This window comes from Tursiops truncatus, chromosome 1 (assembly GCF_011762595.2).
Source record: "Tursiops truncatus isolate mTurTru1 chromosome 1, mTurTru1.mat.Y, whole genome shotgun sequence".
In the NCBI taxonomy this organism is placed as follows: domain Eukaryota; kingdom Metazoa; phylum Chordata; class Mammalia; order Artiodactyla; family Delphinidae; genus Tursiops; species Tursiops truncatus.
The window spans coordinates 96,232,858-96,260,018 of NC_047034.1; the positions used below are offsets into that span (position 1 = coordinate 96,232,858).

The 27,161-nt window shown below is 38.5% G+C and overlaps 2 protein-coding genes across 5 annotated transcripts in view; one reads left to right on the plus strand and one right to left on the minus strand.

Moving 5' to 3' along the window:
* Nucleotides 1-3,693, plus strand: part of FRRS1 (ferric chelate reductase 1) — a 47,035-nt gene extending 43,342 nt beyond the window's left edge. For 3 of the 4 annotated variants that reach the window (XM_019919900.3, XM_019919899.3, XM_019919902.3), the window contains exon 17: nucleotides 1,509-3,693. The gene's annotated coding sequence lies outside the window, so the exon portion shown is untranslated. The remainder of the gene's footprint in view (nucleotides 1-1,508) is intronic. The other variant, XM_073810508.1, reaches the window with a different exon arrangement.
* Nucleotides 3,694-15,412: 11,719 nt separating this feature from the next.
* PALMD (palmdelphin) overlaps nucleotides 15,413-27,161 on the minus strand; it is a 56,225-nt gene continuing 44,476 nt past the window's right edge. Inside the window, exons 5-9 of the mRNA XM_019919758.3 lie at nucleotides 23,153-23,267; nucleotides 22,982-23,015; nucleotides 22,748-22,861; nucleotides 19,995-21,089; nucleotides 15,413-15,765 (exon numbers count right to left, since the gene is read on the minus strand). Of these exons, the coding sequence (XP_019775317.1) occupies nucleotides 15,722-15,765; nucleotides 19,995-21,089; nucleotides 22,748-22,861; nucleotides 22,982-23,015; nucleotides 23,153-23,267 (1,402 nt within the window). The 3' untranslated portion in view covers nucleotides 15,413-15,721. The remainder of the gene's footprint in view (nucleotides 15,766-19,994; nucleotides 21,090-22,747; nucleotides 22,862-22,981; nucleotides 23,016-23,152; nucleotides 23,268-27,161) is intronic.

Below are 27,161 nucleotides of genomic sequence, written 5' to 3' on the forward strand. Positions count from 1 at the left end.
TACTTCCCTGGTAAAGGTGAAAGTAGGGCTAACACCATTTCATTAACATTTAAATATATTATTAATATTATAATTTCTTTCTTAGCAGTGAAATGCAAGTGTGCATCTTCTGATTAAGAGTGTCTTTATATATTCAGCTACAGAGCTAAAATGGCATTCTATATGCTAATTGTTTTGACTCTGAGGTTGTCTTAGCCTTTGGAGATTGTAGACTTGCATTTCAAAATTAATAAAATTCACTCTTGTGAACATATTTAAGAGTTATTCTTTGTCCTTGTGGTAATAAAATAATATGGGTGGTACTGTTTTGTTAGAAGATCCTGATGCTATAATGAATTAGAATTATCAATGTTATTTCCCTTCCGGTTCCAATAATTTCTATTTTATGACTGGGTCTCATGTTTGCTATGAGGACTTCTAGCCAGTGGGTGGCGCCATAATACTACTGCTTTGTTACTGTTCACTTGTGTTGATTCATTTTTAGTACTTAGATAATATCTTGGGATGGCATTTCCCTTAAAATTCACCAACTCTTAATATTTATTTGAAAAATTTCTGTCTTTTTTTCTTTTCCTAACAGTTATAGGTTACAAACTGAAATTAGGGACCAATGTTATTTTCTGGTTTCAATTCTATTTGTTTTCTAACCATGATTGTTTATAACCGTTGTTTGATACTTCCCTTTACATTCCTGTGACCTTGTAACAAATGAACATAACTATCTTAGGCAGAGGAAACAAGCAAAACTCTACATTCTTAAAATAAAAAGTTTAGGGAGGCATATTTTACTTTTTTATGTGTTCTTTCTGATTGGTCCAAGGACCTAAATTCTATCTGGCATAAATAATAGCCTCAGCGATGTATCTTACATCTTTCACTGGGTAGAATGATATGTTTTTGTTCTTTATACAGGTGTTTATCATAAGTAGCTTAGGGTTTGAGATGTGAACTTTCCGTGTTTATGTTCTATAAGTGCCAGGCTATTTACAGTCTAAACTTTCCTTTTGAATGCCTTTATTTAAAAACGTTTTGTTTAGTATAGAAAGTTAAATGTATACTAAAATATTTTCCTCTAACTTTCAATTATTAGGGGCCTAAAGGTTAATAAAATTCTCTTAAGAAATTATATCATACATTTGACAAGGAAAGATTTGTTTAAGGAGAAGATGAACCGTGGTGGGTTTCGTTTTCAAATTCGTGAGCTTGCTGGATTTCCAGTGCTGAGGCTAACCTATTTTAACTTTTCTTTTTCATTGATTCATCTGTTGGCACTATTTTGATATATCATCAATTGATATACAGAGTTGTCCAAAGATGTCTTTGTCATCTAACCTTAGTAGACCAACAAACCTTTTCATTAATATCAAATTATGATTCTTCTGCTTATGAATGGTTGACATCTACAAATTGAAAATGCCTATTCGTTACTCCTCTCAGTTTTCCTTCTTGATTTTGTAATAAACAATCTGTTTTTTTAAAGTTTTTTTTTTTTTTTTTTTTTTTTTCAGTACGCGGGCCTCTCACTGTTGTGGCCTCTCCCGTTGCGGAGCACAGGCTCCGGACGCGCAGGCTCAGCGGCCATGGCTCACGGGCCCAGCCGCTCCGTGGCATGTGGGATCTTCCCGGACAGGGGCACGAACCCGTGTCCCCTGCATTGGCAGGCAGACTCTCAACCACTGCGCCACGAGGGAAGCCCTAAAGATATCTTTTGATAGGAGTAATTGTTAAACGAAATGCCTTTATATCTTCAGCAATGTTGCCTCAAATAGCAAAATCATGAGTTTTCTTCTTAAAGATGGGTTCTTCTATAAAATAAAAATAACTATTTATTTTTGAAAAAAAAGTGAAACAAATTCTAGAAAGTTGTGGTTGGGGTAGCATTCATAACTGAGGCTATTTTTGTTTTTATTATTTTCTTATCTTTGGAAATCAATCTTAAGGACGTGGGTAGCCTATGGCATAAGTTATCGAATAACACTTAAGTGCCTACTTGGTTATTAGGATTTTGGCTCTAATGTGTGTTAAGTGATATTCATCCCTCCACATCTTGTCCCAGTCCAGGTTGTGGTGGGAAGAGACAGATGCAGCAGATGCCAGCCAGGAAGCCCTAGGGGGGACCTGTAGCTTTTGGCTGAAATTTTATTTGTCTGTATATTCTGGTGAAGCAAGGGAAAAAAAAGGACAAAGGTCCTTGTTTAAGATAATCCATTGTAGATGGGAATGAAAGAAAGGATTCTTCTAAGCTCTTTTCAAATCAGATTAGGTTACACACTGTCACTGTGCACACCCTGCTTCTTTCCTTCTTGCCCAATACCCACCAGGCTCATCTCTGCACCCAGGTCACTGATGGTCATCTGCCTGGAATGCCCTTTCTGTTCCCTTCTTTCTAGCAAAAACTAGTTTATTAAGTTCTGGCTCAAAAATCCTTCTTGTTTTTGGAGGCTTCCCTGACTGTTCCTTCTACATAAGTGTCTCCTGACCATCCTTATAAATGGTATGCTGGGAGGCAGATAACCCTGTACATAAAAAAGACTGGGAGTCTGGGAGCGGAGCTGGAAGACCTAAGCATGCTTGTCTGATTTATAAGACTCATGTCGTTGGGCAAATTGCTCATTTTCTCCGAGCCTCATTCCTTCATCTGTAAAGCCCATCTCACAGGGCAGTTATGAGGAAGGAAGGAAGTGGTACCAGCAAAAGGTGCTTTGTACATGTTGTTGATGATGTCATTGCTTTTGATTACAGTGTTAAACTTTAGTAGTTTTTACCTATGGAATGTGTAGTTTTTATTTGATAAAAAATTTGATAGTCACCTTGAAAACATTATGCTAAGTGAAATAGCCAGACAAGAAAGGACCTCTATTATATGATTTATTTACTTGGAGTACCTAGACTAGTCAAATTCATAGAAAGTAGAAGGGTGATTACCCAGGACTGGGGGAGAGGGAGGAATGGGGAGCTGTTATTTAATGGGTACAGAATTTCTGTTTGGGATGATGAAATTGTTCTGGAGATTGATAGTGGTGATGCTTACATAACACTGTGTATGTACTTAATGCACTGAATTGTATCCTTGAAAGTAGTAACAGTGGAAGATTTTGTGTTATGTATATTGTACCACAATAAAAAAATAATTAAAAATTTGATGTTTATAGGAACACTATTCACAATACCCAAATGATGGAAACAGCCCACATGTCCATCAACAGATAAATGAATAAGCAAATTGTGGTACATACATACAATGAAATATTATTCAGCCATAAAAAGATATGAAGTACTGATGCATGCTGTCACATAGATGAACCTTCAGAACATTATGCTTCTCCATGGCTACCAGAGACATCAAAGGGCTAGAATAAGAAGAGGAACAGCAAATAAACAAACAAAAAACCTATTATGCTAAGTGAATCAGACACAAAATGTCACATATTATGATTATATGAAATATCCAGAATAGGTAAATGCATAGCAACAGCAGAGTGGTGGTTGCCAGGGCCTTGAGGGGAGGGAGTGGAGGAGGGAATGGGGAGTAATTGCATGATGGGCATAAGATTTTATTTTGTGGTGCTGACAATATTTTGTTGATAGATAGAGGTGGTGGTTGTACAACATTGTGAATATAAGAAATGCCATTTTAAAAGGATTATTTTCTGTTATGTGAATTTCACCTCAGTAAAACAAATATTTATCTGATTACTACTCTTGGATTATATCTTTGGGTGGAAAGATCTGGGAGGTTTGCTTGCCCTAAAATTCGTATCAGCTTAATTTCTTATTTCATTATCAAATAAGTTAATGTCATTTTATATAATGCCTGGTCATATAACTCTGGTTTAGAGGAGAGACAGTTCCTAGAACATATCTTTATTTTTCTCCAGTGGTTTTTCATGGATTTTATTAATTTTTAAAATTTATTTATTTTATTTTTTACCAAAAACCTTAAGTAGTGATTTTTCCCCCAATTTTTATTTTATTTTTTTAAATAGATCTTTATTGGACTATAATTGCTTCACAATACTCTGTTAGTTTCTTTTGTACACCAAAGTGAATCAGCCATATGCATACATATATCCCCATATCCCCTCCCTCTAGAGCCTCCCTCCTACCCTCCTTATCTTGTCCCTCTAGGTCGTTGCAAAGCACCAAGCTGATCTCCCTGTGATATCTTTAGAAGTATATCTTCTTCATATATCTTATAAACACATAAAAGAAATTGTATTGTACTCTGGGTTTCTTGTAAGAACATAAACAAATTTTTGGTTCCCAATCAGGTACTCAGACATGGTAATCAAGCTCTGTGGATAAGAATTTCCTGAACCCATACATTCTAAATATGTGATTTCCACTGCCAGTAATGGCTAAGATCCTGCCAAATAGACTCTCCTTCAGAAAACTAGAGTAAGCTTCAAAAAGCAGCTGTCTGAAAGCCCCAGAGAGTGATGAGAAGCAGGAAGATTTGGATGAGGTGTCCACACTCAGAGGAGGAAAATTGTTTGGAGTTCCCTGTTTTCACTGTTTTTAGTTTCAGGACAGTTGAAGTCAACTGTGTATGTGGTGTGGGGTGGCAGGGGAACTGCAGTGTTTCTGGCCTAGAAATCCAGAGGACTGATGGCTGGTCAACTGCAGCTATCAAGAGAGTGGGGTGAAGGGAGGGGAGTTCCTTTCTTGGAAAGGAAAACACTAGAGAGGGCATCCCAAATCCTGTTTTCCCATAGCTCTGACTGATCCCTGAATATGTTCACATGCATAACGCAGGTGCAAAGCAGCTAGACCAAACAAAAAAAAATTAACTTGAGATTGGAGCTGGAACACAAGAAACAGAGTTTGCAGTCCAACCCAATTATTTGCCTGCTAAAACAAAAGAAGCCATATTCATTGGTGAAAAATAAGAGAATCCAGTATTTTATTTTATGATGTACCGACGACAATCCAAAATTACCTGACATAAAAAGAACCAAGAAACTCTGGCCTATTCTCCAAAGCAGGGGCTAGCTAACTTTTCCTTTAAGGGGACTGATACAAAATATTTCGGTCTCCGTGTTCATTCATCAAAGAACGAAGCTTTCCCTTGGGGCCAGCAACACCCGGCAGGAGGACCCTTGTGGGACCCCGGCTTAAAAGGCTTTCATCTGAAAAGATTTCCTCTTTATGATGAGGTTCTGCCCACACTTCCAATCTTCTAGGAGCTTGTAGAATTGTGGAACTGAAGAGCCATTATGGATCTTGGATATCACCTTTCCCAATCTCATATATCCCAGTCGAACTCTGAAGAGAGGCAGATCACCATATAATCTATCCAACTTCAATTTCAAAAGATGCTGTTGCTGATCAAAGGATACCTAATTCTGGAGACTTCCGGGGAGATGGCGGAAGAGTAAGACGCGGAGATCACCTTCCTCCCCACAGATACATCAGAAATACATCTACACGTGGAACAGCTCCTACAGAACTCCTACTGAACGCTGGCAAAAGACCTCAGACCTCCCAAAAGGCAAGAAACCCCCCATGTACCTGGGTAGGGAAAAAGAAAAAAGAAAAAACAGAGACGAAAGGATAGGGACGGGACCTGCACCAGTGGGAGGGAGCTGTGAAGGGGGAAAGGTTTCCACACACTAGGAAGCCCCTTCACGGGTGGAGACTGTGGGTGGTGGAGGGGGAAAGCTTCAGAGCCATGGAGAAGAGGACAGCAACAGGGGTGCGGGGGGCAAAGCGGAGAGATTCCCGCACAGAAGATCGGTGCCGACCGGCACTCACCAGCCCGAGAGGCTTCTCTGATCCCCCACCGGGGTGGGCGGGGCTGGGAGCTGAGGCTCGCGCTTCAGTTGGAGCGCAGAGAGAGGACTGGGTTTGGCGGGGTGAACACAGCCTGTAGGGGGTTAGTGCGCCACGGCTGGCCGGGAGGGAGTCCGGGGAAAAGGCTGGACCTGCCGAAGAGGCAAGAGACTTTTTCTTCCCTCTTTGTTTCCTGGTGCGCGAGGAGAAGGAATTAAGACCGCTGCTTAAAGGAGCTCCAGAGACGGGCGCGAGCCGCGGCTAAAAGCGCGGACGCCAGAGGCAGGCATGAGACGCTAAGGCTGCTGCTGCCGCCACCAAGAAGCCTGTGTGTGAGCACAGGTCACCATCCACATCCCCCTTCCGGGGAGCCTGTGCAGCCCGCCACTGCCAGGGTCCCAGGATCCAGGGACAACTTCCCCGGGAGAACGCACGGCGCGCCACAGGCTGGTGCAACGTCACGCCGGCCTCTGCCGCCACAGGCTCGCCCGGCACTCTGTGCCCCTCCCTCCCCCTGGCCTGATTGAGCCAGAGCCCCCGAATCAGCTGCTCCTTTAGCCCCATCCTGTCTGAACGAAGAACAGATGCCCTACGGTGACCTACACGCAGAGGTGGGGCCAAATCCAAAGCTGAGCCCCTGGGAGCTGTGAGAACAAAGAAGAGAAAGGGAAATCTCTCCCAGCAGCCTCAGAAGCAGCAAATTAAAGCTCCACAATCAACTTGATGTACCCTGCATCTGTGGAATACATGAATAGACAACCAATCATCCCAAATTGAGGAGGTGGACTTTGAGAGCAAGATTTATGATTTTTTCCCCTTTTCCTCTTTTTGTGAGTGTGTATGTGTATGCTTCTGTGTGAGATTTTGTCTGTATAGCTTTGCTTCCACCATTTGTCCTAGGGTTCTATCCGTCTTTTTTTTTTTTTCCTCTTAATAATTATTTCTTTATTTTAATAACTTTATTATATTTTATCTTACTTTATTTTATTTTACTTTATCTTCTTTCTTTCTTTTTTCTTTCCTTCCCTCCTTCCTTCCTCCCTCCCTCCCTCCCTCCCTTCTTTCTTTCTTTCTTTCTACTTCTACCAATTCTTTCTTTCTACTTTTTCTCCCTTTTCTTCTGAGCCATGTGGATGAAAGGCTCTTGGTGCAGCAGCCAGGAGTTAGTGCTGTGCCTCTGAGGTGGGAGAGCCAACTTCAGGACACTGGTCCACAAGAGACCTCCCAGCTCCACATAATAGCAAATGGCGAAAATCTCCCAGAGATCTCCATCTCAACACCAGCACCCAGCTTCACTCAACGACCAGCAAGCTACAGTGCTCGACATCCTATGCCAAACAACTAGCAAGACAGGAACACAACCGCACCCATTAGCAGAGAGGCTGCCCCAAATCATAATAAGTCCACAGACACCCCAAAACACACCACCAGACGTGGACCTGCCCACCAGAAAGACAAGATTCAGCCTCATCCACCAGAACACAGGCACTAGTCCCCTCCACCAGGAAGCCTACACAACCCACTGAACCAACGTTAGCCACTGGGGACTGACACCAAAGAAAACAGGAACTACGAACCTGCAGCCTGCAAAAAGGAGATCCCAAACACAGTAAGATAAGCAAAATGAGAAGACAGAAAAACACACAGCAGTTGAAGGAGCAAGATAAAAACCCACCAGACCTAACAAATGAAGAGGAAATAGGCAGTCTACCTGAAAAAGAACTCAGAATAATGATAGTAAAGATGATCCAAAATCTTGGAAATAGAATAGACAAAATGCAAGAAACATTTAACAAGGACCTAGAAGAACTAAAGATGAAACAAACAATGATGAACAACACAATAAATGAAATTAAAAATACTTTAGAGGGGATCAATAGCAGAATAACTGAGGCAGAAGAATAGATAAGTGACCTGGAAGATAAAATAGTGGAAATAACTACTGCAGAGCAGAATAAAGAAAAAAAGAATGAAAAGAACTGAGGACGGTCTCAGAGACCTCTGGGACAACATTAAATGCACCAACATCCAGATTATAGGGGTTCCAGAAGAAGAAGAGAAAATGAAAGGGACTGAGAAAATATTTGAAGAGATTATAGTTGAAAACTTCTCTAATATGGAAAAGGAAATAGTTAAGTCCAGGAAGCACAGAGAGTCCACTACAGGATAAATCCAAGGAGAAACATGCCAAGACACATATTAATCAAACTGTCAAAAATTAAATACAAAGAAAACATATTAAAAGCAGCAAGGGAAAAACAACAAATAACACAAGAGGCAATCCCCATAAGGTTAACAGCTGATCTTTCAGCAGAAACTCTGCAAGCCAGAAGGGACTGGCAGGACATATTTAAAGTGATGAAGGAGAAAAACCTACAACCAAGATTACTGTACCCAGCAAGGATCTCATTCAGATTTGATGGAGAAATTAAAACCTTTACAGACAAGCAAAAGCTGAGAGAGTTCAGCACAACCAAACCAGCTCTACAACAACTGCTAAAGGAACTTCTCTAGGCAGGAAACACAAGAGAAGGAAAAGACCTACAATAATGAACCCAAAACAATTAAGAAAATGGGAATAGGAACATACATATCGATAATTACCTTAAATGTAAATGGACTCAACGCTCCCACCAAAAGACACAGATTGGCTGAAAAACAAGGCCCATATATTTGCTGTCTACAAGAGACCCACTTCAGACCTAGAGCCACATACAGACTGAAAGTAAGGGGATGGAAAAAGATATTTCATGCAAATGGACACCAAAAGAAAGCTGGAGTAGCAATTCTCATATCAGACAAAATAGACTTTAAAATAAAGACTATTAGAAGAGGCACATAAGGACACTACATAATGATCAAGGGATCGATCCAAGAAGAAGATATAACAATTGTAAATATTTATGCACCCAACATAGGAGCACCTCAATATATAAGGCAAATACTAACAGCCATAAAAGGGGAAATCGACAGTAACACATTCATAGTAGGGGACTTTAACACCCCACTGTCACCCATGGACAGATCATCCAAAATGAAAATAAATAAGGAAACACAAGCTTTAAATGATACATTAAACAAGATGGACTTAATTGATATTTATAGGACATTCCAACCAAAAACAACAGAATACACATTTTTCTCAAGTGCTCATGGGACATTCTCCAGGTTGGATCATATCTTGGGTCACAATTCAAGCCTTGGTAAATTTAAGAAAATTGAAATTGTTTCAAGTATCTTTTCCGACCACAACGCTATGAGACTAGATATCAATTACAGGAAAAGATCTGTAAAAAATACAAACACATGGAGGCTAAACAATACACTACTTAATAACGAAATGATCACTGAAGAAATCAAAGAGGAAATAAAAAAATACCTAGAAACAAATGACAATAGAGACATGAAGACCCAAAATCTATGGGTTGCAGCAAAAGCAGTTCTAAGAGGGAAGTTTATAGCAATACAATCCTACCTTAAGAAACAGGAAACATCTCGAATAAATAACCTAACATTGCACCTAAAGCAATTAGAGAAAGAAGAACAAAAAAACCAGCAGAGTTAGCAGAAGGAAAGAAATCATAAAAATCAGATCAGAAATAAATGAAAAAGAAATGAAGGAAACAATAGCAAAGATCAATATAACTAAAAGCTTGTTCTTTGAGAAGATAAACAAAATTGATAAACCACTAGCCAGACTCATCAAGAAAAAAAGGGAGAAGACTCAAATCAATAGAATTAAAAATGAAAAAGGAGAAGGAACAACTGACACTGCAGAAATACAAAAGATCATGAGAGATTACTACAAGCAACTCTATGCCAATAAAATGGACAACCTGGAAGAAATGGACAAATTCTTAGAAAGGCACAACCTGCCAAGACTGAATCAGGAAGAAATAGAAAATAGGAACAGACCAATCACAAGCACTGAAATTGAAACTGTGATTAAAAATCTTCCAACAAACAAAAGCCCAGGACCAGATGGCTTCACAAGTGAATTCTATCAAACATTTAGAGAAGAGCTAACACCTATCCTTCTCAAACTCTTCCAAAATATAGCAGAGGGAGAAACACTCCCAAACTCATTCTACGAGGCCGCCATCACCCTGATAGCAAAACCAGACAAGGATGTCACAAAGAAAGAAAACTACAGGCCAATATCGCTGATGAACATAGATGCAAAAATCCTCAACAAAATACTGGCAAACAGAATCCAACAGCACATTAAACAAATCAGACACCATGACCAAGTGGGGTTTATTCCAGGAATGCAAGGATTCTTCAATATATGCAAATCAATCAATGTGATACACCATATTAACAAATTGAAGGACAAAAACTATATGATCATCTCAATAGATGCAGAGAAAGCTTTCGACAAAATTCAACACGCATTGATGATAAAAACCCTGCAGAAAGTAGGCATAGAGGAAACTTTCCTCGACATAATAAAGGCCATATATGACAAACCCACAGCCAACATCGTCCTCAATGGTGAAAAACTGAAAGCATTTCCACTAAGATCAGGAACAAGACGAGGTTGCCCACTCTCACCACTCTTATTCAACATAGTTTTGGAGTTTTAGCCACAGCAGTCAGAGAAGAAAAGTAAATAAAAGGAATCCAAATCGGAAAAGAAGAAGTAAAGCTGTCACTATTTGCAGATGACATGATACTATACATAGAGAATCCTAAAGATGCTACCTGAAAACTAGTAGAGCTAATCAATGATTTTGGTAAAGTAGCAGGATACGAAATTAATGCACAGAAATCTCTGGCATTCCTATATACTAATGATGAATAATCTGAAAGTGAAATCAAGAAAACACTCCCATTTATCATTGCAACAAAAGGAATAAAATATCTAGGAATAAACCTAACTAAGGAGACAAAAGGCCTGTATGCAGAAAATTATAAGACACTGATGAAAGAAATTAAAGATGATACAAATAGATGGAGAGATATACCATGTTCTTGGATTGGAAGAATCAACATTGTGAGAATGACTCTACTACCCAAAGCAATCTACAGATTCAATGCAATCCCTATGAAACTACCACTGGCATTTTTCACAGAAGTAGAACAAAAAATTTCACAATTCGTATGGAAACACAAAATACCCCAAATTGCCAAAGCAATCTTGAGAATGAAAAACGGAGCTGGAGGAATCAGGCTCCCTGAATTCAGACTATACTACAAAGCTACAGTAATCAAGACAGTATGGTACTGGCACTAAAACAGAAAGATAGATCAATGGAACAGGATAGGAAGCCCAGGGATAAACCCACGCACATATGGTCACCTTATGTTTGATAAAGGAGGCAGGAATGTACAGGGGAGAAAGGACAGCCACTTCAATAAGTGGTGCTGGGAAAACTGGACAGGTACATGTAAAAGTATGAGATTAGATCACTCCCTAACACCATAGACAAAAATAAGCTCAAAATGGATTAAAACCTAAATGTAAGGCCAGAAAGTATCAAACTCTTAGAGGAAAACATAGGCAGGACACTCTATGACATAAATCACAGTAAGATCCTTTTTGACCCACCTCCTAGAGAAATGGAAATAAAAATAAGAATAAACAAATGGACCTAATGAAACTTCAAAGCTTTTCACAGCAAAGGAAACCATAAACAAGACCAAAAGACAACCCTCAGAATGGGAGAAAATATTTGCAAATGAAGCAACTGACAAAGGATTAATCTCCAAAATTGATAAGCAGCTCAAGCAGCTTAATAACAAAAAAAGCAAACAACCCAATCCAAAAATGGGCTGAAGACCTACATAGACATTTCTCCAAAGAAGATATACAGACTGTCAACAAACACATGAAAGAATGCTCAACATCACTAATCATTAGAGAAATGCAAATCAAAACTACGATGAGATATCATTTCACACCAGTCAGAATGGCCATCATCAAAATATCTAGAAACAATAAATACTGGAGAGGGTGTGGAGAAAAGGGAACTCTCTTGCACTGTTGGTGGGAATGTAAATTGATACAGCCACTGTGGAGAACAGTATGCAGGTTCCTTAAAAAACTACAAATAGAACTACCATATGACCCAGCAATCCCACTACTGGGCATATACCCTGGGAAAACCATAATTCAAAAAGAGTCATGTACCAAAATGTTCATTGCAGCTCTATTTACAATAGCCCAGAAATGGTAACAACCTAAGTGTCCATCGACAGATGAATGGATAAAGAAGATGTGGCACATATATACAATGGAATATTACTCAGCCATAAAAAGAAACGAAATTGAGCTATTTGTAATGAAGTGGATAGACCTATAGTCTGTCATACAGAGTGAAGTAAGTCAGAAAGAGAAAGACAAATACCGTATGCTAACACGTATATATGGAATTTAAGAAAAAAAAATGTCATGAAGAACCTATGGGTAAGACAGGAATAAAGAGACAGACCTACTAGAGAATGGACTTGAGGATATGGGGAGGGGGAAGGGTAAGCTGTGACAAAGCGAGAGAGAGGCATGGACATATATACACTACCAAACGTAAGGTAGCTAGCTAGTGGGAAGCAGCCGCATAGCACAGGGAGATCAGCTCGGTGCTTTGTGACTGCCTGGAGTGGTGGGATAGGGAGGGTAGGAGGGATGGTGATGCAAATGGAAGAGATATGGGGACATATGTATATGTATAACTGATTCACTTTGTTATAAAGCAGAAACTAACACACCATTGTAAAGCAATTATACTCCAATAAAGATGTTAAAAAAACCCCACAATTCCATTCACAACCATCAAATAGAATAAAAGAGGAATAAATTTAAGGAGATGTAAGACTTGTACAATGAAAAATACAACGCATTATTGAAAGAAACTAAAGAAGATCTGATGAAATGGAAAGTCATCTCATGTTCAAAACATTTATGGGTGTATGTCAAAGCTGCATAGGAACAAACCGAAAGAGCTTGCAGTGGCCAGAGCTGGAGCTATTTGAGCAACAAATTGTGTTGGATTATAACTCAAGTGTAGTGTAAACACCCATGAGTCTACACTGATTTAAATTAATGATTGAATAAATAAACAAATGCGGGAGAATAGACAAATCTCCTGTGCAGAAGAATTTGAAATAATTGATGTAGATACTCTATCCTCAAGGAGAGTGTGCCTAACTCCCTACTCCTTAAGTATGGGCTGTGCATAGTGAGTTCCCGCCAAAGCATACAGTAAAAAAGCATAATTTTACAGTGAAGTAATCTGACTAAACTATATCAGCCAGGTTATCAAGGTCAACATTAACAGTATGCACTTTCATGTTGAAAGTATGTACCCTTGATATGATGTGATGAAAATGGCAATTTACCTCTTTTGTCTTCCTTTCCCAAACTTATGACCTCAGTCTAATCATGAAAGAAACATCAGACAATTTGCAATAGAGGGACATCTTACACAATACTTGGCCAGTAATTTTCAAAACTGTCAAGCTTGTCAAAAACGAGGAAAGTCTGAAAAGCAGTCACAGCCAAGTGGAGCCTAAGAGGACATGAAAACTAAAAGTAATGTGGTTTTCTGTATGAGATCCTGGAACTGAATAAAGGACATTAGGTAAAAACTAAGGAAATCTGAATAAACTATAAGACCTTAATTAATAATAATGTATCATTATTGGTTCATTAATTATAACAAATGTACCATACTAATGTAAGATGTTAATAATAGGGGAAACTGGGTGTGGAGTATATGGGAACTTTGTATTATGTTTTGGATTTTTCTCTTAATCTAAAACTGTTCTTTAATGTTGAATATAGTTAGCTGTGGGTAGCATAACTCGGGAGTGTGTGTCTCCTCATTTGGGTGAGAAGGTGAGATCTTTTTTATTAAAGGATAGCTGCATCTTATTAGATGGAAACAGTTGTTTTTTAGTTGCTTGAATGGTCAACAGTATGTAGAAAGATAAACACGGAAGCTGGGTAGAAAAATGAGTGGACAGTGCCAGTTTAATTCTTCATCTTTATCTTCATCATTTAATGCTTCATCTCCAAATCCACCCTTCTTTGCCCTGCTTTGTGATGTAAACATTTCTTCTTTGCCAGCTGAAGCAATGTTAGCCTTTGCCAGTAGAGGGTACTGGAGGGATGCTGCATGGCAATAGCAGCAAGAAGGCACCTCACTTCGGTTTTCCAGCTTTCTTTCCTTTTCCCTGAGCACAGGAGCCAGTGGATTGGTGTGTAGATGGTCCAGACTCACCTCAGCAGCCCTGACTGACCGGTTCCAGCTTTGCACTCAGACCCCATTCTGCCCACCTGGCAGCCAGTTCTGCAGCAGCGCCCGCTTTATCCCCAGGCAAAAGACCAGTTCCCACTTCCCACACCTTCTGGCCATGCTGGGCCACTTCTGCATACAAGCCCTGGTCCATGCCTCATGATCTGCCAGACAGATTCAGGCTTATGTTGCTTGAACCCAACTGGTGTTACACAGCCTCCCCTTGCAGACTACATCTTTCCCCTTCTGAACCACTTATTCATTCATTTGCTTATTGATCACTTACTAGGTGCCAGGCAGTGTTCTAATAAACTTTTGTGTACAAAAACCAAAACCCAAACCCAGTGATTTAATCACAAGGATGGCAGAGCTACAAAAGAATGTGCAGATTTGACAAGTCACTTATGCTAAAGTCAGAAGCGTGAAAAGGAAGGAATGGGACCCTTGGACCTGGGATAGGGGTGTTTGTATTAAAGTGCTTCTGAAATTTGACCTTCCAGATTTCCTGGAACATTCCAGGCCAGCAGAGGAGCTCTTTCCTCCTAGAGAACAACTGCCCCTTGCAGACACCTCATCTGAGGCTGATGCTCTCCAGGTAATGCTTGCCCTCATCAGGATCTGCTTGTTTTACTTCTCATTGCCTCCACACTAGTAGCTAAGATAATTTCATCATGGTCTCACCAGGGCAATTCAGTGTTTTCCCAAGAGAAAACAGACCATTCACTGAAAGACTTGTCAGGACCTGGATAATTAGCACTGGCACGATCCAGGGGAAGATGTATTTGAGTGGATTTTGAGGGTGTTGGATGGAGGGCAGTAAACAAGGTAAGGCAGGAAATAATTGGTATGGGAGTATTCTCCTTCAAATCATGATTTAATATCCTGGCAAGAATACTTAGGAATAAAATGTTGTACACTTTCTTATAATGTTTTAATATTAGGATTCTAACTTGTTTACAAGAATTGGTCAAACATTAGATCAGATTTGTGTTGAGAATTTGGGAAGTCCTCCATCCAACAGTCTTGGGTCATAATCAGTCATTGTACCCTGGAATTCACATTGAACTGAATGAAAGAAAAGATGATATTTCAAGAAAACTGAACATATTGGTTATCAACTGTAAAGTCATGTACGCTATCAAGATAATCCAAATCCAGTCCCCAAATATGAGGATAATTATTGCATGCACCTTTAAAATGTATGCGAAGAGTTTTAAGTCTCAATTGAATTGGTCCTTAGCAGGAGGATGTAGTTGTCTTAGAGCCTTGTTGACTTGGGATGGCATGTTTACTTGTCAGAGTTGAAGATGAATATTTCTGTGATGAGGTGCAGTGACTTCCTATGATCTTTCAATCTTTGTGTCAGCAAAATTACAAGGTCAGTTAATAAAATATAGTCGGGCTATTTTAAATAACTTTATTCTTAAATTTAACAAGCTCTTATTAGAAATGCTTTGGTATCAATACAATAAAAATATGTTGGTTTCCCCCCACTGAATCATGTCAAGTAACTGGAAAAGGTAAGTATTTGTTCTCCCCAGCTTTTTTGGTATTTGTTTCAAATAATGACTACTGCTTATTCACATGGCTTAATATGGGTATAATTATAATTTTTTGTAGCTCAGGAAAAAGAAACAAAATATCCGGAAGAGAAATTTGCAAATGTTTCTTAGTTTCTTCTTCAAAGGGTGTTTACGTAGATGGTACACCTCTTAGATAACTTTTTTCCCCAGCTTTGCCATTCTCATCCTTAAGGCTGCAAAATAAAGAAGAAATAGAGAGAGAGTTATAGAAAAAAAAGGTTTACTTTTCACTCTAAATGACCATTACATAGATTGCAGGAAAGTTTGAAACATACCTCAGATGATTTTATCCAACAATGTGAGCATTGTTTTAGTAGCATAAAAAGATAGTAGAAATAATAAGCTATGGTTAACTTAGGGAAGAAGCAGGTTCAGAACTAGAAGGAACCTATTTCTATAAAAGTTAAAAGAGCAAACACAGCATAAATTGAGTAAATACAGGATTAGTGCACAGTATCACTATTAGCCATAGGTAAACAGCTATGGGTCAATGACTGTTTTGTGCATATTTCTGAGCTATGTACTACTAAAGAGAAAAAAGGCATTGACATAAACCCTAATTCATGATGGTTGGGTTATCTTTTAACTCATCAAACTTGGTTATCCCAAAGGGCTTCATCCTTGGATATAGAATAGCAAGAACAAAATTTTTAATAATGAAACGATACAAACCAGTATTTAGGAGTTGAAGTCATGATAAAATGTCTTTGTCAAGATATGTTATATGTGCTTTCAAAGGGCAAATTTATCTTTTTGAGAATATTTCACTGCTAATGGTATATTGGATGTAGAAACCATTTTAAAAATGTAGATTTAAAATTCATAACATTTCTCTGATGTTCTGGTATCATGCCATTAATATTTAAGAACAGAGTATAGCTGTCTCAGTCACGTTCCAAAAGTTGAGAGATGCTTTCAAGGCACTGATCATTACAACCATGTGTAATATGGCCCAAGAACCAGCTATTTAACTGTTTGAAAAATTTTGTTTAATTAAAAAAAGTCAAAAAGGGAAATCATGTTTTCTTATTTCACAGCCATATATTAGTTGTCTATCAACAAATGAAATGACCCTATTTCTAAGAAGCTCTTTTTCACAAATACGAGAAGGTTGGGGATCTAATATTGTAAGAAGGCCATGGTCATTTTTATTTTCACTCTAATATATGAAATGTTTTCATTTAAATGAAGTCAAAGAGCTTTATTTCCCTTGGAATTTTAAGGGAAATGATTATTTCCAGTGGCAGGATCAAGAATATTCCCTTGAATTCAGGACCAGCTGAGAGAATTTCCTTTGCTCTGTAGCCAGGAGGATGGTGTCGATTGCTGGGAGATGTCGGACGGTGAAACTGAAGGACAGCACTGTGCTTCCACAGCCAGAAGGCAGAAGGCAGAAGGCAAGTCTTTACAGGTTTTACTTTGGGATTTTTGGACTTCTATCTTGCCCATACCAAAAATGAAAACAGAGGAAACGTTCATCTTAAGGGACTTTTGAAGGTCTCTTTTAAGGCTGGGGCAAAATCCTCCTCCCTACAGCTACTCCTCAACTTAGATTCAGTAAATCAGGCATAGCCAGTGTGCTGTGGATTTTCAGTGAAGTTCTTAAAGGACATCCTGGATGTTTGCATCCTCAGGAGTGGGGTAATCCAGTAACTCACTGTCCCGTTTCTTAAGGGGGAAAAAAGAATTCTAGATTGTTAGAATCTGCTCTTCCTTTCTTTAGGCCTACGGTGAGTAGATGGTGTGAGTTCCAAGTAGATGTGTGGGGACACAGCTTCTGGCAATGGGAAGGCCCCTTGGTGTAGCAGCTAAAAGATCTGAGTCATCAGCTCTCCTTTTTACTTCTCCTTTCTGTTCTTCTCTGTTCTATATCTCCTCTCCTCATAGCAATTCAGAGGCACAGTTTTGGCTGGTATTAACTTGAGGGAAGAGAGCTTGCCTCCTTACTCTCGGTGTCCCTTGGCTTCTAATGGTTGCCACAGGTTGGCAATTTTGCCACCAATAGCTTTTGAATCCCCCGGAGCTGAGTTTCCCTACCTCTTCATCCTGAAATGCCACTGACATCTGTAAGAAGGGAGAACAGAGCTAAAAGGAGTACAAAAGTAGGTTGGTGAGGATTACCAAAGGGAGTCAACTGTCTGGCTGGTGGGGATAGTAGGGGAGTCCCAGTAAAAGCTTACAGGGGCCACTCGTTAGATGCATTTGGCATTGAGCCAGATATTTTGAACATGATCCTGTTCTATTTATTGATACATAAATAAATAGACATAAATTTGCCTAAATTTTCTTGTTGTGTCTTATCCTTTTCAAAGTTTTGGCTTAAAAATTTGATCTTTAGGGTCTCCAGGCTCCACCTTTTTCCATCTTTCTTCCTCTTCATGTTCTTTTTCAAGTTAAAAATTGCTCTTAGGTCAGGCTTTGATAACAGCATTTACACTAAGAGAAAAGAGACTTACACTTATTAACTATTGTGCCTACTAGGAATATTTATATATAGTAGGGCACCTATACCATAAATAAAGGAATGGACTGAAATGGTGGATTTTCAAGTATCAATATGTATTTTTTTTGGGGGGAGGCGTTTAGAGGGAGAAGCTCAACCTAGTTGGTGCTTGTGAAATTGAAATGCATAGGTGGCTATATATTCTATGAATATGGACGTACCCTGAAGGCATATGTCAATATGATATACTTATTTTAAAAAACCCATTAAAAATATCAGTTCTGTAATCCACATGGTGAATTGGAAAATGGGAATGTAAAATGATGTCATAACAGAAGGCAAGGAATTTGGAGCATTCTGTTTATAAGATGATTTGATTGATAGTACAACATTTGTATTGTTACTTTGTCTGCAAAAGGTCTTCCTGTTTTCATTATTTTAGTTCAGTGGCATGATTAGTGTTGTCTGGAAACATTAGTCACTTCCTGTCTTTTTCTCTGCGATATATGTGTTGACATGGGTAGGGGAGAAGGAATAAGGGTGTTCGGGAGGAGCTGGCTAACATCCAAGTTAAAAAATGGGAGGTTTTATAGTGTGTAATGTCACTGCTCTTGACCATAAACAGCATGCTCCTCTTTTCTAAGTCTTTGGTGGTGTTGTTTAAAAAATGAATTTAAGCTGCAAAGTTTGATCATTCTCGTAACAGAAGGGAGATTTTAGTTTTATCAGGTTTCCGTTGTGCGGACACACCATTCAACTCTGATTTAGGAAGATAATATAAGTGCGCACTTACCAAGAGCTTAGAAATTCTTCAGATAATTAAATTTACAATAGGTATGTTTAATTTAACTACCTAAAAAATGGAAGAGGTCCATTTTATCGTATTATTGGCAACCTAAGACTGGGTTTCTTGGTTGCAGAGGAAGAATCCTTCCTGAACGGTGCAGGTACTACCAACAGTTCTGTAGAATTATCAGGTTTTTTGATTGCTGGATTAGCTGGGACTCAATAGTTATTGCTTTTTAATGAAAATTCTTCTATTAGAACATTTAAAATTACTGTTCCTTTCACAGATCTAGTACGTATGTCTGGGTAATTTGATTTATGTTTTTAGGTATTATAATTCATTTTATCAGCTATTATAATTAATTTTATCATATTCTTATTTATTGTTTACAAATAAATAGAAAACAATATTCAAGTGATAATAAAGAATCTAAAATTGATGAGCTATTAGTTTTGTAGAAAAAGTGTTATTTTCTATTCAATGCTAGAAAAGCTAGATAGCTCTAAAACTTTACAGAGAATGAGAATATGTGGAATGCAAATGTTTAGAAAATAAAAGAATGAAATTTCTAAGTTAGGGAAGATTATGTGACACTAAATGTTATAGATAATGTAGAATAAACTGATATTCTTTTTTAAAATATAGAAAAATTAAGGAAATAAAGTTAATAAAATTATAAAAGTATAGAGAAACAAGATATAACAAAGTAATAAAATATCACATTGAAAGTAAAATTTGTTTCTTGTTTTTTCGTGCAAAATTAAGGCAATTTGTTAACTTATGCAGGAAGTTTAAATCACAGAGAGACACAAAAAAAGAGCTGGCTTCGATTCTCATGGGAAACGATCTAATATTGATCCAACATGGTAGTAATTCAAATACATTTACACCCATACCATGCCAGAAGATGAATTTCAAGTTACTAAGGTCAATCAATGCAGTACCCAAATAAGGCAACAAATTTTTGTTTCACTTTTTTTATCTTTTGAAGTGACTTAGTCACTTTGCTTATGATGATAACAGTTCATATCAGCATTAATAAAAAAATCTTAGCATGTATTAGCTTATGAAGTGGTCAAAAAAAAGCTGAAAGCACGAGGGTTTGGTAACAACACAAAGAGAAGATTATCACAGGACTAGACAGCAGTGACAAACCTTGTCGTTTTTGTTACCTGTTAGGGAGGGATCCTCAGTCCCATCTCCTGCTATCTGAACGTCGAGTGGAGGATGGTGGACAGGGCTGCCTAAGCTTTCTTCTTGCTCTTTCAGGGATATGGAATTTTTGTGGGGAGATTTATGGTTTCTGTTTTCATGGGGATTAACTTCTGATCTCTTTCTTGGAAGTGGTGTTGGTTTGGCAGGCTGGAAAACCTGACTGTAGGGGGCTATGGGATGGTAGGATAGTTTCTCAGCTTCTCCTTCACCCGCCTCCTCCTCATCAATCACAACCAGCTCAGCATGGATGACCCCGTCATATCCCGTCAGAAGCTTCTTTTCTTCCTCATTGTCTTCTGCCTGCTGATAACCCATGAAAATCATTGTCACGGGTTCTTTCTCATCCATGTCAGAAGGCAGGGAATGAACAATATTATATCTAATGTCTTCCTCATCCTCCTGGCAAGTAGGTGAAGAACCCTGGCGTTCTGACTTCCCAACTAGTGCTTCGCTGGGACTCAGTCCCGCCTTTGGAGAGGGAGCATACCTGTCCTGCATTACATTGGATTCTTCCCAAGGAGTCATCAGCCTCTTTTGCTGGGTGTGGGGTGTCTCCTCTGCTTGTTGAAGCATCGATCGGGGTTGAGGTATTGGCCGAACGGGACTGATGTGATTGAAGCTGTTGCCGCTCTCCTCTGAAAGTCCATTGTCCATGTTGTGTGTGGATCTATTCACATCATTACCCAGTCCGTTAGCTTTAATCTTTATCCTTTCTTGAAAGTTTGGTCCAGGAGTTACCTTCTCTCTCTGTGGCGTTGTAGGTCTGCAAAATGGATTGGCATATACAGGCTCATGATACTCTGTTGGGGATTTAGAATTTCTCTCTGAAGCTTGTCTTAAAAGTTCCTCTACTTCAACTGGTGCCAGGCCGTCGGTGCCGTTGTATGCTGCACTGTGATTAGAGCTTACTGCATATACTGACTTTTGCCCATCGTCATAAACTTTTATCCCTGTACCTTTAAAGTCATCTGATGGGAGAGGTATTGAAGACAGGACTGTACTTTCTCCGGTTTTCAAGTCTTTTTCAACTTTGATTTCCATGGCATACAAAGCTGTCGAGAGACAAATTTGATCCCTGATTTAGTTAACTTTTTCTCTTGTTAACTAGCTAGCTTTCACAGTGTTTATTTTTATATTAAGTGTCGCCTTTGTGTTCTTTTATGAGATGTCTTTTTAAAATTTCTGATTTTATTCATTAATTCTATAATGACTAATAGTTTAATGACATGGGTTTTTGTGTAAGGATGTATGAAATTACTGAAAAAATGGAAAGGATTGAAGAAGAGAAGCTGATTGGAGAAAAGAAACTGATGGTTCCTAACGGTAAGGATTTTCACTGGGGAACCAAAAGATATCCCCTTTCTAATGAATAAATCCAACACAACAGATTCACATTCTTTACATTGCTCAGGGATCAGATCTTTTCTTTAGTGAGGAAGAATATATCGCTCTGTGCATTACTGTAGATAAAAGGCCAAGCACTGTATATTTTATTGTTACAGCCTTGCTGCACAGGCCAGCAGCCTGTTGAAATTAGAGAGGAGTGTTCTAAAATTTTCCCAACTGGGAGGTTGTTAAATGTAGAACTGGTATAGAAGAGGGAGGGAGTAGGCTAGAATCACATGCTTCTCATTTTGCCTTATGTTTCTTTTCATTTTCACTCCCATTTTTAAGAAGGGCTAAAAATAGAGCACTATCAGCTATACTAAAACAACTGAACTGGGGAGAACTGGTTGATTTTGGGGAAGTTGAAATCTGCTTCATGTCCCTGGCAAGATCCTGAGGGCTGTGATTTTAACTGGCAGAGTAAAGCTAATGGGATCCTGGGCAAAATTACAACGTTGTACTGCCTGCTTTACTGTGTGCTCCCGCCTTCCTCTGTGAATGCATCTTGCATGTCATCTCTCCTCCGTAGCCCAGTGGTTCTTGGCCTTCCCTGGCTACCCAAATAAAACTGCAACACCTTCACCCACACTTGCCCTATCCCCCTTCTCTGTTTTCTTCTTCTCTTTAACGTTTTCACTTCCTAATATATTTTATTTGTTTACCTAATTTTTAATCTATTTTCTCCCTTAGAATGTCAGCTCTATGAGGGCAGAGATTTTTTGTTTTATTCATTACTGTATTCTTAGTGTGAGAACTGAGCTTGGCATAGAGTAGGGGGTTCACTGAATATTTGTTGAATGAATGAATGAATGACTACTTCCTGCAGATAGAGTGTAGCTTCTCTTTTCCCTCTAAAATTCAAAGGTTCCCTCTCTGCTCCAATACAAGCCTTCATTTTCCCTGGGGCTTTGAAGTATTAGTGTCATGCAAATCATTCCCACATGGGGGTAAGTAATGCCGAGACTTCTCAAGGGGAATATTTTCACTTCATTCATTTCATTTCATTTTATTCTAGTGTCTACTACATGGAATATGTTGGGAGAGATATTTTTGAGCAGGGGAGCTTTGCTTTAAGAGCTTCTTGTTTCCTTCAGGCCTTTATCTTCCCTGTTCTTACCTAGTTTGCAGGGGAATGAAATGCGTGGAATAAATATTGTAACCCCATTATCCCTACTTTTGTAAGTGACTCACATACCTCATGGAACTTTGTAAAATGGACCATTGCTTAACCTGGAAGGATAGAATGTCACAGCAAGTTGCTAATATTTGATGTTGTAAAATCTGAATTTGAGAACCTACCATTGAAGACAGATTTTTTGTATACCTTTTCTATTTTGTTCATCATCTTCTATTCCTTCATTTCTTTCCTTCCTTAATCTGGAAGGTATGTAGGATTTTGGAAGGTCAGGGATATTAGCATAGATGTCTTCAATTGACTCTGTAAAATCAATATTAATTTAAAATATATTTAGAATATATTTACAATAAAGGGAAAAATTCAGTGGACTTGTCAAAAAATATCTCAGTTAGACATAGCATAGGTTGCTCAAAAACATACCTCCTGATGTTTCTTCCTTTTCCACCTTCACAGACTATAAGAAAAAAGAATTCTCCATGATTAATACAGTTTAAAAAATAAATTCTAAATATGGATATACTTTGAAGAATTATATACTATTTGTGGAATCACTTTGGGAGGGATTCAGTTTTTAAATTAGCTAATGCCTACCCGTATTATGTCTTCTGTTGTCCTCTCAACTGATTTTAGTTTCTTTAAAATTGCCATTTCATTGGTTGAGATTTGCAGTTCGGCTTTTTCAAGATCTTGGATCTCTTTCTCAAGTCTGAACAAAAAGATATACTTTATATTACTTAAGACAGTACAAATACAGAGCTCTCAAATATATATTCCCCATACACAAACTTTACTTGGAATATTAAATGTAAGTATCCAGATACCTTCTAAGAACGTAGCATCACACCAAACATCACATTAAGTACATAGAAGATACCCAATACCTGAATTTGGCTCAACAATTTTCAATTAAAGTTTTTTTATTTTTTATTTTTGACAAAGGGGATTCTTAGGTAAAATATTTGACCCTTGGTCCCATTTTCTTCATTGCGACTACTAATGTTACTTCCACATGAAACAGAGATTTGTTTTACAAAGAGACTTAAGTTTAAAGTTGGACCAAAAGGAATGGTCCATCTGTCATTATCCTTCAGATTGTTAATTTTTCTTACACAAGTTTTCATATAAATTGTTTGGAGAAAACATTATAATTTTATTTTCTAGCCAAGCAACACTTTGTAACATTATAATTATTAAATTTGATTTAAAATCATAGATATTTAACACTTAAAAACCCTGCATATCCTAACATTGAGAATGACACTTCATTTTAATTTCACAGTTCTCTAAAAGTTGTACCATATTATAGAGAGTAGAGTGAAGAGGTGAGAAATGGACAAAATCTAGTACAGTGGCCTCAGCTGCTGCTGTTTATGGAGACTACGTTTCCTAGAAAAAAAAATGTTATCACATGGCCTGACAAAGTATAAGGGAACTCGTAGGGACAGAAACAGACATTTGAAATTAGATTGTTGCTTTCTGAGCTGGTATCTAGACTAGTTTAGAGCTACATGTCTGATTCAAGTTAATTCCAGGGTGTGGCATCGTGACCTCTATCCTGGATAAAAACACACAACCACTAGCATTCACAAAGTTAGTAAAGCTGGCCCTGGGCAGCCATGAAACGCACGTAGTTTCTCAGCCAAATACTCCTAGCTCTCAAATAAGCTGCCTCAAAAGATGGCTGCTTCGATAAAGCGCGCTAGTTCAGGAGATGACAGCTGTGGGTATTACTGTCAGCTAAGATAATTGTCAGTTATTTTGACTTCCTTCTTTAAGATGGTCATGCATCTGGCAGCTCAAAATTCCTGTGCCACTGTCACACCAATACAAGTCCAAGCAGATCATTCTCCTACTTATTGGTTTCGTTTCAAAATTCTGACTTTCCTCCTGCCCCTAGCTGTTGGTAGTTGGCTGTTTATAGCTAAGGAGGTTTTCTTGCATATCATAGAACTCCAAGTAAAATGCAGTACCTCTGGTTTCTCAGAAGTTACTGAGATGTGATGCCATTCTATTAAATTCCCTCCACATCCATGGAGGACATTTGCCCATCAGTAGAGTTGTGGGGATATATGTTGGTTGGTACAGTAGAAACTTCTATACTGAAAGTGATGTATCTGGATTATTCTGTTTCTGCTACTCACGACTTGTGAGAGCCAATTCTTTTAACTGGCCTGGAACTCAGTTTTGTAACATGTACAATGAGAATATAGCACCTGCCTTACTTTATACAGAAACATGGTGAAGCTAAGAAGCAGTGATGTATTTGAAAGCACATTACATATAATTGATATCAGATGTAAATGTTATTATGGTATAATTATCAAAGGTTTTCTGCAATACACCATGTCTATTCCATGTCCTGTTCTGCAGGGTCCTTTACCTGACAGCATGTTAGAGACAGTCTAATGAGGGGTTTTTGGGTAGAAAACAAGAAGTTTCAAGTCATTGCTGTATAAAGTTCTGGGACCTCAGGATCCAGCTGTGGAACCAGGCGGACCTGGGTTTGAATTCTGGTTCATCTGTCAAGTTCCTGGGTGACCCTAGACAAGTCACCAGACCTTGCTAAGTCTCATTGTCTTCATTCATTCATTCAAAATGTTTGTTTAGCATCTACTTTATACCAGGCACTATCCTATTTGCTGGGTTATAACAGTGAACAAAACAGAGTTCCTGTCCTCAAGGAGTTTACATTCTAGTGGACAACACACTAACACAGGGGTCGGCAAATAGTAAATACTTTAGGCTTTGCAGGCCACGTTTGGTTTCTGTTGCATATTCATCTTTCGTATTTTCCATTTTATAACCTTTTAATAATATAAAAACAATTTCTAGCTCATGGCTATATAAAAAGTAGGCCAGGGCTAGATTTACCAACTCCTGTAAATGTTGTGTGTGTATGACCCAGGATCAAATCTAGCCCTGGACTTTATATATATATACATATACGTATATATACATATATATATGTATATACATATACGTATATATACATATACACATCTCATATATATACTTATAAACACACATATATGCAAATATATATACATAATAAACAAATATGTGTATATGCACACATATATACATTTATTTATGAAGAAAAATGTTTCCATGAAAAAAGTAGCATAAGGACTATAAACGGAAGAATAAGGGAGACGGAGAGTGCCTGGGGAGGGGGCTCTATTTTACAGAGTGTGGTGATGGGGAGTCTTTCTGACAAAGTGTCATTTGAGTAGAGATTGAAGGAAGTGAAGGAGGGACACACAAGGGTGTCGTGGGAGTGTGCTTCATAGAGAGGGAAGAGTAATTTGAAAACTTGAAATGAGAGGCAAGGGAATAAGGAGCTGAGTGGTGAGAAATAAAGTCAGAGAGGGGGTAGCCGCCAGATCATGGGGGGCCTTCGGCATGGTAAGGCCTTTGGGGAGCCTTTGGGAATTCTGAGCAGATGAGAAACATGCCAAGACATGAAATTTAAACAATTACATTGGCTGCGGTGTTGAAAATAGACTGGAGGGGGGCAAACATGGAGGTTTCAGTTGTTGAAATAATTCAGACGAAGATGGCTTAATCCAGGGTCCTTGCTGGTAGAAGAGTGAGAAGTGATTGGATGCTGGAAATATTTCAAAGGAAGAGCTGCCGGGCTATGTCGATAGATTACATGTGAGAAGTGAGAGAAAGAGAGATGTCAAAGGTGATTCCAATGTTTGTAATCTGAATAATTGAAAAAATGTGAATGCAATTGACCAAACTAACCTGCAAAGGAGAAGGAAGGAGCTTGGTGGGGAAGTGTTAAATGTGAGACAGTCAAATGGTGATATGGAGAGGACAGATATAAAAGTTGGGAGCTCAGTGAAGTCTGGGTTTGAAGATATAAAGTTGGGAGTTGGTATTTATAGCCATAGGAGTGGATAAGATTTCCTAGAAAGTTAGGGATTCCAAGGACTGAATCCTGGGGCAATTAAGCATTTAGAGGTCTGGGCAATGTTATCTACTTCGTAGGGTTTAATAAGGAATAAAATAAAAGAAATAGCGAGCACTTGGCAAATGCTAGTTTCCTCCTGTCTCTGCCCTTTTCTATTCCTGGGGCACAGAGATAGAGCTCTTGATCTGCCTGGGCAATTACATCTCAGGGAAGTATGAAATGCGCTGGTATTGGTAGTTGTTTTCCTCTGTAGAGAGGCCCATGCATAACGAAATGTCATGTAGTTCTCATGAATATCTTTAGACTAATATTGTAGGAATATGAGGTTGAAAGCCTGCTAACCTCGTCAGAGTATCTGCTAATGAATGTTTTTGAAGGTTTTCAAGTCCTCAGTGAAAGCTGAATTAATATGAGGTTGTCGTCGAATGACACATCATGATATGTTTGTGAAAACAAAATAGAAACAAACACGCACCCCCTTCTCTTCTTTATAACAATTACAACCAACTCTCCATTAAATAGGTTAATAAGGAAGTATCTTGGTGCTAATTACTTAGAATTGCAAAATTCTGCCAGGAGATGCTTACTGGCATAGAGCATTTCTTAAAATTCTCACTTCAATGTGCTATTTTTATATGTTGATTTGATACTTCTGTATATTATTTGTGGATAACATAAATA